At 41.5% G+C, this 22,598-nt stretch overlaps 1 protein-coding gene across 8 annotated transcripts in view; it reads left to right on the top strand.

Moving 5' to 3' along the window:
* Positions 1–22,598, top strand: part of nfasca (neurofascin homolog (chicken) a) — a 93,031-nt gene that overhangs the window by 16,382 nt on the left and 54,051 nt on the right. For 6 of the 8 annotated variants that reach the window (XM_030134923.1, XM_030134922.1, XM_030134920.1 and 3 more), the window contains 9 exons: positions 1,848–1,953; positions 4,549–4,745; positions 5,512–5,634; positions 11,218–11,388; positions 12,171–12,218; positions 18,170–18,281; positions 19,740–19,924; positions 21,650–21,781; positions 21,873–22,016. In XM_030134923.1, coding sequence (XP_029990783.1) covers positions 1,848–1,953; positions 4,549–4,745; positions 5,512–5,634; positions 11,218–11,388; positions 12,171–12,218; positions 18,170–18,281; positions 19,740–19,924; positions 21,650–21,781; positions 21,873–22,016 — 1,218 coding nt within the window. The remainder of the gene's footprint in view (positions 1–1,847; positions 1,954–4,548; positions 4,746–5,511; positions 5,635–11,217; positions 11,389–12,170; positions 12,219–18,169; positions 18,282–19,739; positions 19,925–21,649; positions 21,782–21,872; positions 22,017–22,598) is intronic. The other 2 variants (XM_030134925.1, XM_030134924.1) reach the window with 1 other exon arrangement.

The following is a 22,598-nucleotide window of genomic DNA, read 5'->3' as shown; positions in this document are numbered from 1 at the left end:
GACTTAGTTTGGTCCTATTAAAGAAGAAAAAGAGATTATTTTGGGTGATTTTAGTATTTATTTCATTCTTTTTTTCTTGCTTTTCTGATCTTTTCTTTCATAAGGTATTTTGTAACAGTAGAAAAGCCCTTTACGAATGAAAATAAGCGAGTAATAGTTATTAATTATTAAAAAGCATCCCAGTAAATGTACATCAGTGTGTTAAAGGATCCTCTGGGACGTTTAGAGTGAACCAGTGAACTGATTTGTCTTGTGTTTCTTCTTTTGTCTAAAAATGCAATAATGTTGTTAAAAGTGATGCAGAAGTTTATCATGCTTTTGCTTCTTGTTAAAATCCTGTAATGTGAAAAAATCCAGGTCATGGTCATTATTTCAGATCCTCTTTATATTTAAAACCTGATTTATCGTGAACAATTTCACAGAACAACTGAAATTTTGGACCAAACTCTGTGAATGGAAATTATGTCACAAACCTGGAACCAGTGCACAGTTAATTAGGATGTAAATGTCCAGTCAGAATGTCACATGGGTCCTGATTGGTTTGCAGCAGCATTCTGGACCAGGATTGGTCTTTACAGCTGTCAATCACCTGTTTTTATAGCATCAAATGACTGATTTGTAACTGACCTGAGTGAATAAATCTAGAAAATGAACAGAAATTAAGACAATTAGACATGTTCTTGACACTTTATTACAAATAACTGATCAGAACACAAACGTACCTGATTGAATCTACGTTAAATGTCTTAAAAGATATTTTTAAAATGTTTTGCAGACTCGAACATTTAGATTTTAGCTCAGCAAAAGTCTCATCAGTTGTTTTTTAATCTCCATGAAGGATCCTTCAAGCATTTATGTAAATTAAAATCACATTTAACCGTTCAAAGTCCAGGATCCTTCAGAAAACCAAGTACTTCCTTTGGAGAAACTTCAGGGATGTTGTTAAAATACCCACAATCCTCTGCTGTTAAATAAAAAAGATCCAACCACAGCTGCAAATAAATCCTCCAAGTAGAAGAATAAACATTAGTGTAAAACATATTAAGTCTGATAATCAGCTGATTTTATCACACAGGACGACAGAGACAAATTAATTTACATTAATTAGAACAATTCATCCACAAATCCAAGACGCACTTTTTCCCTCCACCAGGAGGTGTTGTGATCACTTTGCTTTGTGTGCATGTGTGTGTGTGTGTGTGTGTGTGTTTGTTTGTTTGTTTGTTAGCAAGGTAACTCAAGAAGTTATGGACAGATTTTCAGGAAATGTTGATACTGGCACAAGGAAGAAATGATTAAATTTTGGTGGTGATCGGGGGTGGGGGGGCCCACAGGGGGGCCCCACTGATCGGCCTTGGTGGAGGTCTGCACTGTCTTTTCTAGAAAAGCACTCGGAGAGCGCAGACCCCCCCCACCCCCGATCAGCACCAAAATTTAATCATTTCTTCCTTGTGCCAGTATCAACATTTCCTGAAAATTTCCTGAAAATCCAGCCATAACTTTTTGAGTTATCTTGCTAACAAATAAACAAACAAACAAACAAACACTGGGGGGGGCAGATCTGTCTTGGCGGACGTCTGCGCTCTCTGAGTGCTTTTCTTGTTCTGATCTGTTTCCACTGATCCATGGAAGGGGCGTGGCCTGTGGCGTTGTCATGGCGTCCGTCCACAGGCTTTAAAACTCAGTCAGGTCTGTTTCATCACAGAGCAGGAGGATTTCACCTGGAACACTGATAGTGTAGCATCCACATGTGTGTGACTGTGTGTGTGTGTGTGTGTGTGACTGTGTGTGTGTGTGTGTGTGCGTTGATTTTGTCGTTCCTTTAACCTCCTCTTCGTCCTCCACAGTCAAACAGCCTCCCACTATCATCAAACAGTCGGTGAAGGACTACATTGTCGACCCCAGAGATAACATCATCATCGAGTGTGAGGCCAAGGGGACCCCTGTGCCAACGTGAGCGACACACACACACACAAAGACACACAAATACACACAAACAAACCCACACAGACACACAAAGACACACACACAGACTCACACAGACACACAAAGACATATACAGAGTCACACAGACCTGCATAGATACACACACACACACACACACACACACAAACGCAGACACACACACACACACACACACACAAACGCAGACACACACACACACACACACACACACACAAACGCAGACACACACAGCTGTGTACTGGTTAAAGATGATCGTAGATGTTTTTCTAAAACCACTAAAGTTCAGGATGATTTTTTTGTCTGTCCGTCTGTTTTAACCTGACTCCGCCCCCTCGCCGATGGCCGACCCCCATCCCGTTTCCCCCTGAGGCGTCCTAACAGCCTCTGAAACTGAGGCGTCCTCTGAAACTCCCTGTGACTGCTGTGGGACTCTGACATGTTCAGGTGGTTCTTCTGGTACCTCCATCCTTCAGTCTGATGGTCAGAACCAGACCCCTAAACCCAATCAGATCCACCTGTCGGTTCTATCACATGGTGTTAAAAAATAAAGCAGTGTTACCTGGAGTGATTCTATCAATTGTACTCAGTGGATTTATGCTTTCATAATGTATTAAAAATGTCATTTCAGACAGGTTTTCTACACTTACCTATGAATGTATTCATATATTACACTACTTTTGTGAAGCTCATACTTTGGTCTGCGTTCTGGACCAGGATTGGTCATTACAGCTGTCAATCACCTGTTTTTATAATATCAAATAACTGATGTGTAATTGAACTGAGCAAAGTAATCTATAAAATGAACAAAACAGAAGACAGTTAGTCATGTTTTCTACAGATATCCATGAGTTTATTTGTATATTTCACTATTTTTGTGAAACTCAGACTTTGTTAAACCTATTTAACACCAAAACACTATTTGCATCAGTGAAAGTGTGTTTTCACAACAGATTTGAACATTTTCACAAGTCGAACTTCAGCTTTTCAGCATTTGGGCTGAATTCTCTCTTTCTAATGCAGACCTCAGTTACATTAAGGTGAGATTGAGCTGAACATTTTCATTATAAACACATTTGTTTTGTGTTCTTTTTTTAAGTGCCTTGAGAAGGTGAATTTAAGAACATGTAGAAATAAAAAAAAAAAAAAAAACCCCCAAAAAAAACCCTTGGAACTCTGAGGGTTACTGACCTTTGACCCCAGACCAGGACAGACCCTTGGTTCTGGACCTGCAAACCCCTGGACTGTATGTGTGTGTAAGAGTAGTGTGAGTTCTGCTGGTGGGTCTGATCTGGACTCAGTGGGTCTGATCTGGACTCAGTGGGTCTGATCTGGACTCAGTGGTCAGTGGTCAGTGGAGTGACCGTCCTCCTCCAGACCCACTGGGGGCTACGTCACTGGGGTATGACCAGCTCTGGACAGTGGCACATTGTGTTTTTGGAGGCCCGTTCTCTTTACATAACCCACTCTGGTCCAGATTCCTGTGGACCGATGCACAATGCGGCCCTCACGGACCCCCCCCACCCCCACCCCCCCGGACTCCCATTGTGCTCCGATAATGAGTCCAGTTGACTATTCATGCTCATGAAACATTTAGCGAAAAGGATCGTTCTCTTATTCACTGACCGTCAGTCTGTCACTGCGGACACTTTCAATAGTGCTCATTGTTGGGACCCTGGACCCAGGCAGGCCCCACCCCCAACCAGGCCCCACCCCCAACCAGGTCCCACCTCCAACCAGGTCCCACCCCCAACCAGGTCCCACCTCCAACTCACTGAAAATGACCAAAAACACCTTATTAACCCCCCCCCCCCCCCCAAAAAAAAAAAAAGGGGGCTTGTTATGTAAGAATACAGAGTGTGGTCCAGTAATCAGGGAGCAGGGTTAGGCTGCAGGACCACCACGTGCACGTGGACAGACTCTAATTATATTACAGTCAATGATGAGACCAAAATAATGTTTAGATCCAGACCAGGACCTGTTACCAGACCAGGACCCATTAAACCAGACCAGGACCCATTAAACCAGACCAGGACCTGTTAAACCAGACCAGGACCTGTTAAACTAGACCAGGACCTGTTAAACTAGACCAGGACCTGTTAAACCAGACCAGGACCTGTTAAACTAGACCAGGACCTGTTAAACTAGACCAGGACCTGTTAAACCAGACCAGGACCTGTTAAACTAGACCAGGACCTGTTAAACCAGACCAGGACCTGTTAAACTAGACCAGGACCTGTTAAACTAGACCAGGACCTGTTAAACCAGACCAGGACCTGTTAAACCAGACCAGGACCCATTAAACCAGACCAGGACCCATTAAACCAGACCAGGACCCATTAAACCAGACCAGGACCTGTTAAACCAGACCAGGACCCATTAAACCAGACCAGGACCTGTTAAACCAGACTAGGACCCATTAAACCAGACCAGGACCCGTTAAACCAGACCAGGACCCATTAAACCAGACCAGGACCTGTTAAACCAGACCAGGACCCATTAAACCAGACCAGGACCTGTTAAACCAGACCAGGACCCATTAAACCAGACCGGACCCATTGACCCTCTGTGTGTGTTCTGGTCCAGGTTCTCATGGCGGAGGAACGGGAAGTTCTTCAACATTGGGAAGGACCCTCGTGTGACCATGAGGAAGCGTTCTGGGACCCTGGAGGTGGGCTTCAGGAGCGGGGGTCGACCCGAGGACTACGAAGGAGAGTACCAGTGTTTCGCCAGCAACGACTACGGGGTGGCCCTGTCCAACAAGATCCTGCTGAGGGTGTCCAGTAAGAGAACACACACAACTACACAACTACACACAACTATACACAAAAACACACACATGCTAACAACTACACACAAAAACGCAACTACACAATGACACACACGCTAACAACTACACAACACACAAAAACACACAACACACAAAACGTACAAAAACACAACACATTGAAGAGTCTGTTTGTAGAATCCACGTTTAATGTTCTTCCTCCTCCTCCTCCTCCTCCTCCTCCTCCTCTTCTTCTTCCTCCTCCTCTTCTTCCTCTTCCTCCTCCTCTTCCTCCTCCTCTTCTTCTTCCTCCTCCTCTTCTTCCTCTTCCTCCTCCTCTTCCTCCTCCTCTTCTTCCTCCTCCTCCTCTTCTTCCTCTTCCTCCTCCTCCTCCTCCTCTTCCTCCTCTTCTTCTTCCTCCTCCTCCTCTTCTTCCTCTTCCTCCTCCTCCTCCTCTTCTTCCTCCTCCTCTTCCTCTTCCTCCTCCTCCTCTTCTTCTTTCTCCTCCTCCTCTTCTTCCTCCTCCTCCTCCTCCTCCTCCTCTTCTTCTTCCTCCTCCTCCTCTTCTTCCTCCTCCTCTTCCTCCTCTTCCTCCTCCTCCTCTTCTTCTTCCTCCTCCTCCTCCTCTTCCTCTTCATCCTCCTCCTCTTCTACTTTCTCCTCCTCCCCTTCTTCCTCTTCCTCCTCCTCCTCTTCTTCTTTCTCCTCCTCCTCTTCTTCTTTCTCCTCCTCCTCTTCTTCCTCCTCCTCTTCCTCCTCTTCCTCCTCCTCCTCTTCTACAGAGGCTCCTCTTTGGCCTAAGGAGGTGCTGGAGCCCATGGTGGTCTCTGAAGGGTCTCCTCTGGTTCTCCCCTGTAATCCTCCTCCTGGTCTTCCTCCTCCGTTCACCTTCTGGATGAACAGCGGTGAGTGGACGCACACTGGGTCACATGACACGCCAGAGTCACATGACACGTTGGTTTTCTAAATAACGGAACATGAAGGAGGAACACGACTAATCTGAGGTCTGAACGTCAGGTTCTCCAACACCTGTAGAATAAAAACAGAGATTGTATCATTTACCTTTAACCCAGTTCATCATCAAATGTTAAATGAACTCAAACTGCGTCTGTTTGTGGAAGTTTTGACAGAAAAACAAGAGTTTTCTGATTCTGAAATCTGTAGGTTTTCACTCGATTTCTGAACCATTTTCAAGATATTTCAGTTTTGTTCATTTTTTGTTTATTTTTCTTAATTTTATCAGTGACTTTTTTCATTTTCAATAATTTTATTGTGTTGGTGATTTTTTTTTCATTGTTTTGTTCATTTTATCCATTTTTCTTCATTTTTTAAATTCTTTTGTTTGCTTTGTTGAGTATTTTCTTCATTTTTGTAATTTTTTTTGGTTGATTTTTGTTTATGTTCTGGTGACTTGTTTTCTTTTCATTCATAATTTTGTTGATTTTCTTGTTGATTTTTAAAATTTATCAGGTTAATGTTGAATTTTTTAATTCATTTTCATAAATTTTGTTGGTGCTTTTTTTTTTTTATCCATTTTTGTTCTTTTTAATCGCTTTTGTTCAGTTTTTATTCATTTTTGTTGATCGTGTGGTGCCGTTAAGTAGACAAACATATTACTATTAATTAGTTTCAGTATTTATTTACTGCATACACAGACTGAGTGAGACAAGACAAAGCACGAAGTTACACAAGAAAGACAGACGAACAAAAAGCCCCAACCCCTGAAGGGGTCGGTCGTTATTGTGCAATGCTCTGGATTTGTTGGATGTGGGTGTAGGATCATATGATTACTTAATATTTGAATCATCTGAGTGTGTGTGTGCGTGTGTGTGTGCGTGTGTGTGTGTGTGTGTGTGTGTGTGTGCGCGTGTGTGTGTGTGTGTGTGTGTGTGTGCGTGTGTGTGTGTGTGTGTGCGCACGTGTGTGTGTGCGTGTGTGTGTGTGTGTGTGTGCGTGTGTGTGTGTGTGTGTGTGTGTGCACGTGTGTGTGTGTGTGTGTGTGTGTGCGTGTGTGTGTGTGTGCGTGTGTGTGTGTGTGTGTGTGTGTGTGTGCTTTTTCCCCCTCTGTCCAACAGTACATTCCACTCGGGTGAAATAGTCTAAGTTCCAGTAAACACACAAAAAGTAGCAGGAGCAGGAGTACCTCAGGGGATTTTACGCCATATCGTTTTATACCTTTTCTTCATTTTTTACTCATTTTGATACAAGACTGACTTTCACAACATTAAATCCCACTGAACCAGATCAGGTGGACGTTCCCTCTTATTGAACTTTCTTATTCTTTTCATTTCCAGTAACAGGAGCAGATCGGATCAGATAAATGTTCTTATGTCCTCTGCTTTCTCTTGATTTCCTGCTCCAGGTCTTTGTTCATTCTTCTTCTTCTCTGCCTTTTCTTCCTGTTTTCCTCTCTGCGGTTCGTCTCCGTTGACCTCTAAACATAACGCTTATTCCTTGTTTTATCGCTGGCATTGTTGGTGCTGCGTTGGTGACCGTCAGCAGTTTGAGTGTTTCCTTTCCTTCTCTTCGTCTCGTCCTCAGAGGGTTTTACTCACTGCTGTGTGTGTCTCTTTGTTCCTCAGAAAAAGCTGAAAGGGCTCGATTGTCCAGCGAGAAGCTGTTTTACAGCCTTAGAAAGACACGTTCAGGTCACCTCTGCAGACACAAACAGGCTTCTTTAAACTCAAACCACATTTATTGACAAACCAAACACTGATGTCACTTCATTAACCCCAGGAGTCTGAGTGGTCTGGTTTTTGAATCCTTGGATTTTGACTTTATATTATATTTCTCTTTATAAAACTCTTTACTTTGCCAAGTTGGCATCTTTTTTTTCAGCACAACCCTACCTTTGTGACTTTACACCAGATGTGTCACAAGTATTCACATTCATTACTCAGAAGTATAGATACTAGGGCAGTGTTTTTCAACCCTGGGGTCGGGACCCCACATGGGGTCGCCTGGAATTCAAACAGGGTCGCCTGAAATTTCTAGTAATTGATAAAAATTAAAATAAATAAATAAATAAAAAATTAGCTACTAATAAAAACTATTCAGACCATTAGTGTAACTTTGCTGTTCTAGATAAACCTGATCTGCACTAACATGTTTGAGTGTTGGAGGGGTGGGATTAAATAAATTCGACTTCCTCCCACTCCTTTTCAAGTGTGCAAATGAAGTCGTGTATATGTATAAGTTTTGTTTTTTTGTTTTCTTCCATGACCTCTTATTACCTGTTTTATTTCTTAAGATTAAGTAAGATTACCTTTTCTTGTTGCATATTCGAAATAAACTAAACTAAAAAAAACAAAAAAACAAAATCAATTGCTTGTTATTGTTACTAAACTACAATTAACTTTTGTTTTTTAACAAAAAAGTTGTTTTGTGTTTTTTGCATATTGTTTCCACGAAGTAAGTAATGACTAGTATTTGAATTTGTTAAAATGTGAGAAAACGGCAGATTAGCAGCATTAAAAATGTTTTTATTTCATAGTTTTCACATGATATATCAGTAAATTCATGTTTTTTTGCTTCAAAGATTAAACGCATGGTGTCTAGTGGACATTTTTGGAACTCCATGAAAAATAGGTTCATAAGAAAATTTTCAGTCGCCTTGTTTTTTTCATGTGTAAAGAGGAATAAAAACACTCAGGAAATAAATGTTGATTAAGGTTCTCATAATTCATGCATGAAGGGGTTAAATCCGTCTATAAAGTGGTGTTGTAGATGCAGGATGTGATTAAGTGTCTGATCAGTGGTGTAAAGCCGTATTAAAGCAGACGCCGTCCACTGGCGTCCGTTAAAGTCCTGGTCTGGTCTGAAGCCCACACACATTAACATGCACCACCAGGCAGCGGCTGATTGGTCCTGAGGCATCGTCTTGACAACCATACGTTTCCCGTCAGTCGCCGCGGTAACAGTTTCTGCGCGCGGACGTATGGCGTGAACGCCTGCAGGATGACACGTCACCGTGGTAACCACACTCCACTGAAGTGTACATGGAGATGGAGACGGAAGTGGTTCAGATTCAGTGTGAAGTCGGTGCTCAGGTCTGCGATCAGAACGCGTTAAAGGCCAGTGTGTGCGCTTTAGTCTCAGATATGGAATCTAACAGTTCTGTGGAGAAGGACAGACAGAAGGACAGACAGACAGAAGGACAGACAGAAGGACAGACACAGACAGACACAGACAGACAGAAGGACAGACAGAAGGACAAACACAGACAGACACAGACAGAAGGACAGACAGAAGGACAGACAGACAGAAGGACAGACAGAAGGACAGACACAGACAGACACAGACAGACAGAAGGACAGACAGAAGGACAAACACAGACAGACACAGACAGACAGAAGGACAGACACAGACAGACACAGACAGAAGGACAGACAGAAGGACAGACACAGACAGACAGAAGGACAGACAGAAGGACAGACACAGACAGACACAGACAGACAGAAGGACAGACACAGACAGACACAGACAGACAGAAGGACAGACAGAAGGACAGACAGAAGGACAGACACAGACAGACAGAAGGACAGACAGAAGGACAGACACAGACAGACAGAAGGACAGACAGAAGGACAGACACAGACAGAAGGACAGACAGAAGGACAGACAGAAGGACAGACACAGACAGACAGACAGACAGACAGAAGGACAGACACAGACAGACACAGACAGACAGAAGGACAGACACAGACAGACAGACAGACAGACAGACAGACAGAAGGACAGACAGAAGGACAGACACAGACAGACAGAAGGACAGACAGAAGGACAGACACAGACAGACACAGACAGACAGAAGGACAGACAGAAGGACAGACACAGACAGACAGGAGGTGCTGTGTGTTTGTTCCATTAGAATGAGTTGGTTTTGTCAGTAGAGGAAGAACCACCATGTTCCTCCAGTAGAACAGTGGACACCTGCTGCTGCTGCTGCTTCTCTCTCTTCTTCCTCCTCTTTTCTTTCATTGTTTTCTTCTTTGTCTTCCTCCTCTTCTTCTGTTTTGACGTCTTCTTCATCTTACTTTGTCTTCCTCATCCTCTTCTTTGTCTCTTTCATTTTCCTCCTCTGCTTCTTCTTCCTCCTCCACTTCTCCTTCATTTTTTTCTTCTTCATCTTTGTATTCCTCCTCTTCTTCTACTTCCTCTTCTTTATTTTTGTCTTTGTCTTCCACCTCCTCTTGTCTTCTTCATCTTCCTCCTCCGCTTCTTCTTCTTCATCTTCTTTGTCTTTTTTGTCTTCTTCTACTTTTTAATTCATCATCACTGCTTCTCTATAAGAACATCCACTTGGACTTAAAGGTTAAGGTATAAAATAAACTTCAGATTAATTATATTATGTTTGTAAATGAGAGAAAAGGACTCCATACGATGGTGTTGAATGATAGAAGTTTGAAAAAAAGTAAGACTGATGATTTGAAAAAGGTTGGAGAACACAAAAAACCCCCATGAGTTGAGTCTGATGCGTTTACTGTCTGTCAGTATAATCTGTTTGTGTGGTTGAGGTTCAGTCAGTTCAGGTGACAGCTGGTGCCAAAGTTCATCCAAGTGAAAATTTGTGCCAAATTTTGTGGATATTCTATAGATCTGTTCCTGCATTTTAGACATAATGAGAACAAACCAAGGGACACACCTTCAAACTGAGAAACATCTAAAACAGACACGATGAAAATCTGAATAAAAGAACTGATTTAAAATCTGTTCAAACACATGAACATGATCAAACCAGAAACACAGGATCTGTAGAAGCAGTCCGACTGGTGGTGATCCTTCCAGGTTCCTGAGGTGAAGGTTCTACGAGTTTCATTTCATCTCCTCGTTCTCTTTAAAGCCATGTTTACCTCTGCCAGGAGGTACTGTGATCACTTTGCTTTGTGTGTTTGTTTGTTTGTTTGTTTTCATCTTTAGTGTAAAACTCTTCCACCCATCTTTCCCAGATCTTCCCCACAGATAGGCCTAGGCCCTGGGACCAACCCAGTCCATTTTGGTCCCAGTAGGACAAAGTTCAAGGTCACAGCAAGGTCACGACATCTACAGTTTTCCATCTGTCATCAATGAGACATTTTCCAGAATTCATCAAAAAAATTCCAATCGACTCCGATTCTCCTCCAGTTGGATCCACCTGTAGCTTAGAACAGTCTCTTGTATCTGGAACTAAACTGTCCACATCCACTGTGGAATGTGGACTCTGTGGACATTTACACTGAACACTGAAAATCCCATTTCCCACACATTTAAAATTAGAACTCAACTAATATTGATGTGAATTGAATCTAATTGGACAGACACATGACTGGGACCAGATTCAACTGTTTCTGTGTATGGAACAACCTGGAAACTGTGGAATTTACACAGACAGAGTGGATCCACACATGCACAGAGTTCAGGCTGAAGGAGGAGCTCTGAGTTCTGAACACTGGTCTGGTTCTGGTTCTGGTTTACGGTTTCATGACCATGTCCTGTCTGTTCTGTTCCAGCCATGACGCCGATCCCTCAGGACAAACGCGTGTCCATGGGTCTGAACGGGGACCTGTACTTCTCCAACGTCCTGGCCCACGACGCCCACACCGACTACAGCTGCAACGCACGCTTCCTGTTCACCCACACCATCCAGCAGAAGAACCCCTTCACCCTCAAAGTGCACACCAGTGAGTACCACACAGCCGGGTCAGCCCAGGCCCGGTCCAGGTCCGGTCTGCGGTAACAGGCCCAGGTTTGGGCCCGGTCCGTGTTAACAGGCCCCAGTCCAAGTCCAGTCCGCGGTCCTAGGTCCAGTTCGCAGTAACAGGCCTCAGTCCGAGTCTGGTCTGCAGCAACAGGCCCGGTCCAGGTTCAGGCCCCCAGTCCAGGTCCGGTCCGCAGTAACAGACCTGGTCCGGGTCTGGTCCGTGGTTCAATGCCCAGGCCCTGGTCCAGGTCTGGTCCAGGTCCAGACCCTGTTCAGGTCCAGTTCGCGGTTCCAGGCCCCGGTCCAGGTCTGGTCTGTGGTCTCAGGCCCCAGTCCAGATCTGGCCCGTGATCCAATGTCCAGGTCCAGTCCTCGGTCCCAGGCCCTGGTACAGATCCAGCCCACAAGCTCAGGCCCTGGTCCAGGTCCAGAGAGCAATCTGAGGCCCTGGGCCAGGTCAGGTCCACAGTCCCAGGTCCTGATCCTGGTCCAGGGCTGGTCCACGATTCCAGACCCCGGTCCAGGTAAAGTAAGTAAAGTAAATTTTATTTATAGAGCACTTTTCACAGACAGAGTCACAAAGTGCTTTATCAATTCAAATCAGTCCATGATCTCAGGGCCTGGTCCAGGTCCAGTCCACGTTCCCAGGCTGTGGTCCAGGTCCGGTCTGTGGTCTCAGACCCCGGTCCAGGTCCGGTCCGCGGTCCCAGGTCCTGATCCACATGCTGTTTGCTCAGTGTTGGTGTTTGTCTGTGTTTTCAGACGAGCCGTATAACGACACGTCTTTCAATGCCACTGACCCCTACGGTGGTGAGTCACTTCCTGTCAGGACAGAGGCGCTTCCTGTCCAGTTAGCACGCTAACCTGCAGCTCAGACACGCTCAGATTAACCCTGCGCTGACCTCTAACCCCTAACTCTGCTCTGAAGGATGGTGTAAATGTTAACACTAGCTGGTTTAACCCATAGAACCGTCTTCTGTGAGTTTTAACACTTTTCATACATGTAGAAATTATAAAACTAGAACAAAAAAAACAATGCAACTCAATTCAACTGGATTTGCAGAATTGTCCTGTAAATATCACTGCACAAACATATCATATCCAGCTGACCGAGTGCACAGTTTAGCATAAATAATTAGTCCCAATACATGAATATTATCATGAAAGTGCAGGGAAGTGGAACAAACAGTTTACATACAAACAATTCCATGAGCAATGAAGGATGAAGCAAAAGCAACAAGATTCAACAACCTCCACTGACCAATAACTGCTCTGAATTCACCAAATAGACCGAAGACAAGAATCAAACAATACATTTTTCCAAATTTTAGCATCGAACCACAACTAATCCATACTGCAGTAACTGAATTCCACAAAACAGTCTGTTCGTGTCAGTACAGTCGTACAAACAGACTCAACAGTTCAACAGTTTAATTCAATAATTGCAGCAGATTTATCAGTTCAACATCATCCAGAAACAAACAGAACTCAGTGTCATTATTAAATACCGGACCTCTCAAGAATCAATTCTTTATATCTTTTTTTAAACTGAATTCTGTTTGATATTTGTTTTATCTCCACACAGTTTATTCCACAGATGGTCATACACAAACTTTTGAACCTAGAGTGTACTTTATGAATCTGTAAATTAAATTTTCCCCTTAAATCAGAGCCTCCCTCTCTTTCACTAAACATTTCTTGAATATTACTCGACAGTCAGTTATTTTTTGCTTTCTACATTATTTGAATAGTTTTGAACTCCACAAGGTCAATGAGTTTTACAGTCTTAGATTGTAAAAATAGTGGATTTGTGTGTTCACCAAAACCAACATTGTGAACGATTCTTCCTGCTCTTTTTTGCAGTAGAAAAAGTCTGTAATGAACTTGCACAGATAGATTCTGTTCATTTAAATGTTATTTTGTTTTGTCTTATTTTGCTTTGTTTTGTTTTATTTTGTTTCTTTGCATGTTCGAAATAAATAAAATCAAATAAATAAAATAAAATAAATATTCTATTAACATCTCATTCATGTATTCTGGACCTAAACCATGCAGTGACTTGTAGAGCAGTGGCAGAACTTTAGAATCTCTTCTGTAGCTGACTGGGAGCCAGAGTAAAGACTTTTGAACTGGACTAATATGCTCTGACCTCTTAGTTCTGCTCACAGTGGTTATGTTCTCAAATATAAACCACATAATTCTGTCACAGTGATCATTGACTGCTCACATTCAGCTATAAAACAGGAAGAAGAAATGCATCCTGGTACTTCAGACACATAATTTTTGTTCTGTTTTATTATAATCAAAACAAATGAGATGGGCTCATGTTAATTAGACCTGCAGGATCTAAAAGCCATGAATAAATTCATCATCTGACAGATTAATATCATTAACGAGCATCAACACAACCTGCTGTAAACGTCCTCCACCAATCAGGAGACGGTGTAATAGAGTCAAAACCAGTTAAATATGAGCATGTGTCTGTCATTTTCCAATTCCATTCATAATTTCATCTCTTCATCCTGTTTCTTTTTTCTTCTGTCTGAAGCACAGATTGAATGGTGCATTCAAGGGCGGCTCGTATATTCTGCTATCTGCTTTTCTTGGTGCATTCAAGTGCACAATGAGAATTTTATACTTGAATCTTTCTACATCTGTTTTGTTTCAGTTCTACAATGGTTTTTAGTAATTTTTTGGTGACATTCTAAACATATCCTATTAATTTCAGACTTTTACATTCAGAATATTCATGAAAGTCCACATTAGTCACATAGAACGAGTAGCTGTGGGTCATTTTAATCTTATTTTAATCAGCTGTACAGTAAATATCACATTCAGAGCTGTGATGAAGATAAAGACTGACAGATGGTTTTTGTAATAAAATACAAACCAACATCTTTGACCTTAATCTGCACTCAGAATGAAATCAAACCCATCTCATTTAGTCTGTAATCACTTAGTTTCACCTTTCAATCAGTGTTAAATGATCATGTGTGATGAATAAACATACAGGCATTAACACGTCATTATCCTTAATTCAACTCTGTGCATCTCACAGAATTGGATGGATTTATTCATCACCGGTCTGACTCATCGGCCAATAGCAGCAAATGGTGCCGTCGAGCCCAGGGGACCATGGGATACGTCCCCAGGGGGAGGGGTTCAGTCTGCGAGGGACCGGGGCCCCGATGAGACCAGGATTAGGTCACATGATGAATATTCAGTCTGGAGCCAAGTCTTCATTAATAAACAAATAGAAATAAATTTGAAGACATTTCACGAGAAGACACAGGATAAAACATCTACATTACTCCACAAAAAACATCCAACTGTAGTTTATTTCAAGATTAATGCAGGATTTTTGGTCAAACGGGAAGAATTCGGATGGGAATTTATGTTAATAGATGAAAGTAAGATGAAAATAACAGACAAAACCAGAGAAAAACGGTGCAGAACCTGTATGAAAAGTAAAAGAAGAAACTGATGAAATGGCATAAATATAATAAGAAAAAAAGTGATGTAAAGAGGAAATTATGTGATGTAACAAAAAAGATAAAACAATTAAATATGTTTTTTTTTTTTTTAGAACTTACAAGTAGAATTTGATGAAATGATATAATAGATATGAGATGAAAATGATGTAAAAGACAAAATAAGACAAAAAAGAAGTAACGAGACCGAATGATATGTAAAAGATTTGACAAAATAAAAATAGTGGAAATGACAAAGGAGATAAAAACAAGAAATTCTATAAATTATGCAAAGACTGTAAATGAAGAAAACAGCAAAATGATGTAAAAGATGTAGAGTTGAAAATGATATGAATAATGAATTTAGAAAAGATATGAATAAAAAAAGATATAAATAATAAATACATATAAAGTGAGATGTAAGGGATGTAGAAGATGAAAATGATATAACGGAAAAGACAGAAACAACAAAACTGTAAAATATATCAAAAAATGTTTTTTGAAATAGATGGAAAAGACAGAAAAGACACAAGACAGAAAAAAGCTGTAGTTTATGAGATGACTGTAAAAGAAGAAAACAGCAAAAATATTGTAAAAGTTTCAAGTTATATAAAATATTACATTAAATGAGATGAAACAAGATGAAAACAACTTAAACTAGAAGCACTCGGAGAGCGCAGACCTCCGCCAAGGCTGATCAGTGGGCCCCCCTGTGGGCCCCCCCACCCCCGATCACCACCAAAATTTAATCATTTCTTCCTTATCCCATTTCCAACAAACCCTGAAAATTTCATCCAAATCTGTCCTTAACTTTTTGAGTTATGTTGCACACTAACGGACAGACAGACAGACAGACAAACAAACAAACAAACAAACCCTGGCAAAAACATAACCTCCTTGGCGGAGGTAAAGATGTAATGAGATGAAAAACAGAAAACTAAATGGTGATAAACTGTGATTTAAAAAGTGTAAAAGTGTAAAATGTTGAAAAACATAATGAATGTAACAATGAAAATTAGACAAAGATGAAATGAGTTGAAAAGGATGAACAAGACATAAAAATATGTGAAAGAAAAGACAAAAATAACATTAAGACAGAAAGAACAAAAGATGATCGAAACCACAACAAATATTATAGAAGACTGAAAAACATGTAGAAATGAATGAATATCCAAATCTCCCACAGGATTTGAACTATTCAACCTTCATTTTCAGCCTCTTCCTCCTCCTCCTCCTCCTCCTCTTCCTCCTCTTCCTCCTCCTCTTCCTCCTTCTCTTCCTCCTCCTCCACCCTCTCCTCCTCTTCTTCCTCCTCCTCCTCTTCCTCTCTCCTCCTCCTCCTCTTCCTCCTCCTCCTCCTCCTCTTCCTCCTCCTCCTCTTCCTCTTCCTCCCCCTCCCTCCTCTTCCTCCTCCTCTTCCTCCTCCTCCTTCTCTTCCTCCTCTTCCTCCTTCTCTTCCTCCCCCTCCCTCCTCTTCCTCCTCCTCTTCCTCCTCCTCCTCCTCTTCCTCCTCTTCCTCCTTCTCTTCCTCCTCCTCCACCCTCTCCTCCTCTTCTTCCTCCTCCTCCTCCTCTTCCTCCTCCCTCTTCCTCTTCCTCCTCCTCCTCCCTCCTCTTCCTCTTCCTCCTCCTCCTCCTCCTCCTCCTCCTCTTCCTCCTCCTCCTCTTCCTCCCTCCTCCTCCTCTTCCTCCTCCTCCTCTCCTCCCTCCTCTGTGGAAGCTAACGGCTAACAGATGCTTTATTCTACACAGATCTGCATGACAAAGGAGGCTAATGCTAATTTAATCCCATCCACTCCAACCACAGGATTAAACCTGAACCATCAAAGACTCCTGAAGTAGAAAAGAAGTTCAGATTTGTAGACGCTCAGGTTAGAAGATAAAATATGGATGAGTGTATTTTAAATGAGCTCAGAGACATGCCAGGGATGCATTCAAGACCATCTAATCAAAACCAAGACCAGATTCACATGAAACACATTATGGGAACTAAGCTTCTGAAGCCCCGCCCCCTCCACTGTATATCATCACGGAACATAACTTAAACTAATGACAATATTTAGTCCATGTATTCATGTGTCTGGTATTTATATAAACATATATATATATTCACCTGTGTTTTCAAGTAGAGCGCCATCATGTGGTCAGGATTAGGATAAACAAAGGTCACACAAAAGATGAAAAAAGATGAAAACCGTTTATTCTAACCTGAAACCGTCAACGGGGTCGGAGGTTGATAATAATAACTCACATTTACTGAACACATACATGAATATATTTAATTATTCCTCTAAACAGTCTTAGTTTACGATTAGATTAGATGAAACTTTATTGATCCTATAACGTTAGCAAGAGGATAAAGTGCAAAAAAAGAGCAGCATAAGGATAGTGCAAGAAAATAATAATTAGTAAGTAATTAGTTTTATATTTGTGTGTGTGTGTATATATGTATATATCCGTCTTTATCCTTTATATGTTGTGTATAATATTTCTTCTGTCTGTTGTATAGAGTTGGCCTTTTGTATTTTCTAGTATTTCTGTGTAGTTTTTGTATATTTTCAGTATATATTTTGTGTAATAGTTCTATATACAGTCTGTCTTTTTGCAAGGTATTTGCTGCTAAACTGATTTTCGTTATATCTGTAACAGTGACAATTTACCTATTCTATTCTATTCTATTCTATTCTATTCTATTCTATTCTATTCTATTCTAATAAAACTCTCTAGACTATATAAATGTCTACATAGGAAGTAGCATTGCATTATTTCAGACAGAATTGAGTCTATTTTTTTTTTTACATCTCTAACAGCTGAAACCTGTTAAAACCTTCGTCTGATTAAAATTCTCCAAATGTTTGACTGAAACAAAACCACTTGTTAGTATTTCCGTCACATCTCGGCTTCATGTTCACAGTCGAACCTTCTATTCACAGTTTGTTGGAGGAGTTTGATCCAAGCCGTTGCTAAAACCCTGAACAAAGTGCCAGTAAAGGTCTGCTGTGAAGGCTGTGGTTTTGGCAGGTTTTCCTCATATTCGACCACTGAGCTCAGATCAGCTCTGACAGTTTAACATCAGCTGATCGACGTCCTCGCTGCTGTTCCTACGTCTGTTAGCGTCGTCCTGTGGGTTTTGGAGCCGTTTAGAGGCCCAAGCCAAAAGGAAACCATCACAGTAACAGGGTTGAGTTTAGGAGGATGTTGGATAGGAGGATGTTGGAAATGAATCAGACCCCAGAGATAAAGAATGGACGGTCTGGATGTGTTTATGAACCTTCTGTTTCCTGATCAACAGGCCGTAAAGTAGCAGAGTCCACGCCCACTTTCCTGTCGCCGTCGGGGAGCGAGAGTTCCAAGATGGTTCTACGAGACGAACAGCTGCTGCTGGAGTGCATCGCCGCCGGACTGTGAGTAAAAAGAAGACGGAGAACTGTAAAAGAAAAGAATAAAACACCTGGATCTGCAAAAAAAAAAAAAGAAACACCTACAAATGAAAAAAAACCAACAAAAAAACACACACAGAACTGTAAAAGAAAAGAATAAAACACCTGGATCTGCAAAAAAAAAAAGAAACACCTACAAATGAAAAAAACCAACAAAAAAAACACACACAGAACTGTAAAAGAAAAGAATAAAACACCTGGATCTGCAAAAAAAAAAAAAGAAACACCTACAAATGAAAAAAAACCAACAAAAAAAACACACACAGAACTGTAAAAGAAAAGAATAAAACACCTGGATCTGCAAAAAAAAAAAAGAAACACCTACAAATGAAAAAAACCAACAAAAAAACACACACAGAACTGTAAAAGAAAACAACAAAACACCTGGAACTGCAAAAAGAAAAAAAAAGAAACACCAATTAATGTAATAAAAGCCCAAAAAACACAGAACCGTAAAAAAAACAAACAAACAAACATTAGGAACTATTGAAGAAAAACAAAAACAAAAAAACATAGAACTGTAATAGAAAAGAATAAAACACCTGGAACCACAAAAAAAGAGAAAAAGAAACACCTACGAATGTAAAAAAAAAACCCAACAAAAACAGAACCGTAAAAAAAAAAAGAAAAAAACAAACATTAGGAACCATTGAAAAACAAAAAACAAAACAAAAAAATATAGAACTGTGTAATAGAAAAGAATGAAAAGACAAACAAACACTCGATGTAAAAAACCCCAAAACACCTGGAACAAAAGACAAAGCTTAAATCAGACACAGACTGTAAAAAGCACAAAAATTATAATAACAATCCTAAAAACACAAGATCTACAACAAGAAGAGAAACAAAACAAGATGAAAACAAAACAAACAAAAAAAGATATTACAACATACAAGATAAAACAACATATAAGACATAGTAATAAGAAGATTATGGAAAAGATGAACAAAAGGTCACAACAAAATTAAAACATCGTAAAATACAAATAAAAGCAAGTTCAAAAATAAAAAAAAAACATGAAAAACAACAAGGAAATTTAGTATAAAATGGGAAAATTAAAATGATGCAAAAAAGTAAAATATATAAGGAAACAAAAACTACATAAAACACAAAAGAAGAAAATTATGTAAAAGACAAAATAAAACCAAAGGAGTCAAAAAGACGAAAGATCATAAAGGACGAAACCAGATGAAAACATTCAGAACTTAAACATACAGACGGGTTCAACTGGAATAAGTCAACATTTAAGACTTAAATTTAGCTGGAAACATGAGTAAAATAACCCTTAAAGACTAATGAAAATACACATCATGACACAATCATCACCATAAATAATAATAATAATAATAATAATAATAATAATAATACTTAGCTAAAGTCCGTTCCAGGTTTCACAGATTCCTCGTTTCTTCTTGGTTTCAGTCCGACGCCGACCATCAAATGGTTTAAAAAAGGCGGAGACCTGCCCGGACGCAAAGTCAAGTTTGAGAACTACAACAAGACGCTGAAGATCGTCAGCGTGTCGGAGGAGGACGCCGGCGAGTACGTGTGCATGGCCAACAACCACCTGGGCAGCATCCGACACTCCATCTTTGTACAGGTCAAAGGTGAGCAGGGTCCGGGTTCCTCAGGGGTTCTGCAGGGTCCAGGTTCCTCAGGGTTCTGCAGGGTCTGGGTTCCTCAGGGGTTCTGCAGGGTCCAGGTTCCTCAGGGGTTCTGCAGGGTCTGAGTTCTGCAGGGTCCAGGTTCCTCAGGGGTTCTGCAGGGTCCAGGTTCCTCAGGGGTTCTGCAGGGTCTGAGTTCTGCAGGGTCCGGGTTCCTCAGGGGTTCTGCAGGGTCTGAGTTCTGCAGGGTCCAGGTTCCTCAGGGGTTCTGCAGGGTCCAGGTTCCTCAGGGTTCTGCAGGGTCTGGGTTCCTCAGGGGTTCTGCAGGGTCTGAGTTCTGCAGGGTCCAGGTTCCTCAGGGGTTCTGCAGGGTCCAGGTTCCTCAGGGTTCTGCAGGGTCCGGGTTCCTCAGGGGTTCTGCAGGGTCTGAGTTCTGCAGGGTCCAGGTTCCTCAGGGGTTCTGCAGGGTCTGGGTTCCTCAGGGGTTCTGCAGGGTCTGAGTTCTGCAGGGTCCGGGTTCCTCAGGGGTTCTGCAGGGTCCAGTTTCCTCAGGGGTTCTGTGGGGTCCGGGTTCCTCAGAGGTTCTGCAGGGTCTGGGTTCCTTAGAGGTTCTGCAGGGTCTTCAACAGTCCGACATACATATTTAACCGATGGTTGTGATGGTTCTGGTAATCCACCAGGTCTGGACTGGACCTCAGAGTTGTTCTGGTTCTGTAGTTGGACAACGGACCGGAGGAACGAGATACTTCTACAAACCACATGGGTTTCAGTTCCAGGAAGATCCGATCAGTTATGTCTTTCCAGATGGTTTCAGATGGTTCTAGATGGTTTTAGTTGGTTTCAAGTGGTTTTAGATTGTTTCCAATGGTTTTAGATTGTTTCAGGTGGTTTTAGATGGTTTCAGATGGTTTTAGTTGGTTCTAGATGGTTTCAGATGGTTTTAGTTGGTTTTAGATGGTTTCAGATGGTTTCAGATGGTTTTAGTTGGTTTTAGATGGTTTTCAGATGGTTCTAGATGGTTTCAGATGGTTTTAGTTGGTTTTAGATGGTTTTCAGATGGTTCTAGGTGGTTTCAGATGGTTTAAGTTGGTTTTAGATGGTTTTCAGATGGTTCTAGATGGTTTCAGATGGTTTAGGATGGTTTTACATGATTTCAGTTGGTTCTAGATGGTTTTAAATGGTTTCAGATGGTTCTAGATGGTCCTCAGCTGTTCCGTACTGGACAAACCCACTAACCTGGTTCTGCATAGTTTCAGATGGTTTTAGATGGTGTCAGGTGGTTCTAGATGGTTTCAGATGGTTATAGATTGTTTCAGATGGTTTTCAGATGGTTCTAGATGGTTTCAGTTGGTTCTGGATGGTTTTAGATGGTTCTAGATGGTCCTGTATTGATGCAGTCTTTCTAACCATCCTTTTGTCCTCAGCTGTTCTGTACTGGACAAACCCACTAACCTGGTTCTGCATAGTTTCAGATGGTTCTTGATGGTTGTTGATGTTTTCAGATGGTTATAGATGGTTATGGTGGTTCTAGATGATTCTGGATAATTGTAGATGGTTCTAGATGGTTCTAGGTAGTTGTAGGTGGTTCTAGATGGTTTCAGATGGTTCTAGATGGTTCTAGGTAGTTCTAGGTGGTTCTAGATGGTTTCAGATGGTTCTAGATGGTTCTAGGTGGTTCCAGTTGATCCTGTATCTGTGTTGTCTTTCTAACCGTCCTCCCGTCCTCAGCTGCTCCGTACTGGTTGGACAAACCCACTAACCTGGTTCTGGCGCCGGATGAGAACGGGCGCCTGGTTTGTCGAGCCAACGGGAACCCGAAGCCGACCATCCAATGGCTGATCAACGGACAGCCTCTGGAGAGTACGTACAACCGCCTCCACCGCCGTGTTTGTCCACCGGTCCGCCTTCGTAACGCGGTGGTGTTTACTTCCTGTTCTTGTCGCTCTCTCAGGTTCTCTGCCAAACCCCAGTCGACATGTTCTGGGTGATACCATCATTTTCCGCTCGGTCCAGATGGGAACCAGCGCCGTTTACCAGTGCAACGCCTCCAACGAGCACGGGTACCTGCTCGCCAACGCCTTCGTCAGCGTCCTCGGTGAGAAACAGGAAACACGAATGATAATGAAGGTCAAAGGTCACTGTAGGAAGACTAAATCACTTAGTTCCAGTGTTTATAAGAACTCATCCTGCACTATCTATCTATCTATCTATCTTAACCCAGATTTTATCCTGGTCTTGTTCCGTTTCCAGAGACTCCTCTAGGTCACTTTCATTTTTACATTTTCATCTTTTCGCATTTTTACATTCATTTTCACTTGTTGCATCTTGTGCGAATAAATGAAAAACAAAACTAACCATCAGTTTCTAACCTTTAAACAGGAAAGTAATAATAATCTGACGTTTACTGTGATAATTATAAATATTATTTGATGATCTGTGAGCCTTAGTGTGGTTTTTACTCAGTACAAAACTACAGAAAACTAGACACAAGTGCACGTTATGTCATAGAAGATACTGTTTTTAGTCTGTTTACATGTCTAGTGTTTATATAGATCTGGACCAAACACATTTAAATGTTAAAAAAAAGTACGAAAAAAAATTGCATAATTTCTGGGTAAGAAAGTAGATGAACCTTCATTGAATTGTTTTCTAAGTCTTAATTTTACACTTTATTAAC

This window comes from Sphaeramia orbicularis, chromosome 5 (assembly GCF_902148855.1).
Source record: "Sphaeramia orbicularis chromosome 5, fSphaOr1.1, whole genome shotgun sequence".
NCBI lineage: Eukaryota > Metazoa > Chordata > Actinopteri > Kurtiformes > Apogonidae > Sphaeramia > Sphaeramia orbicularis.
Note: the sequence above shows the minus strand (reverse complement) of the source record. Positions and strands in the feature narration are given on the sequence as shown.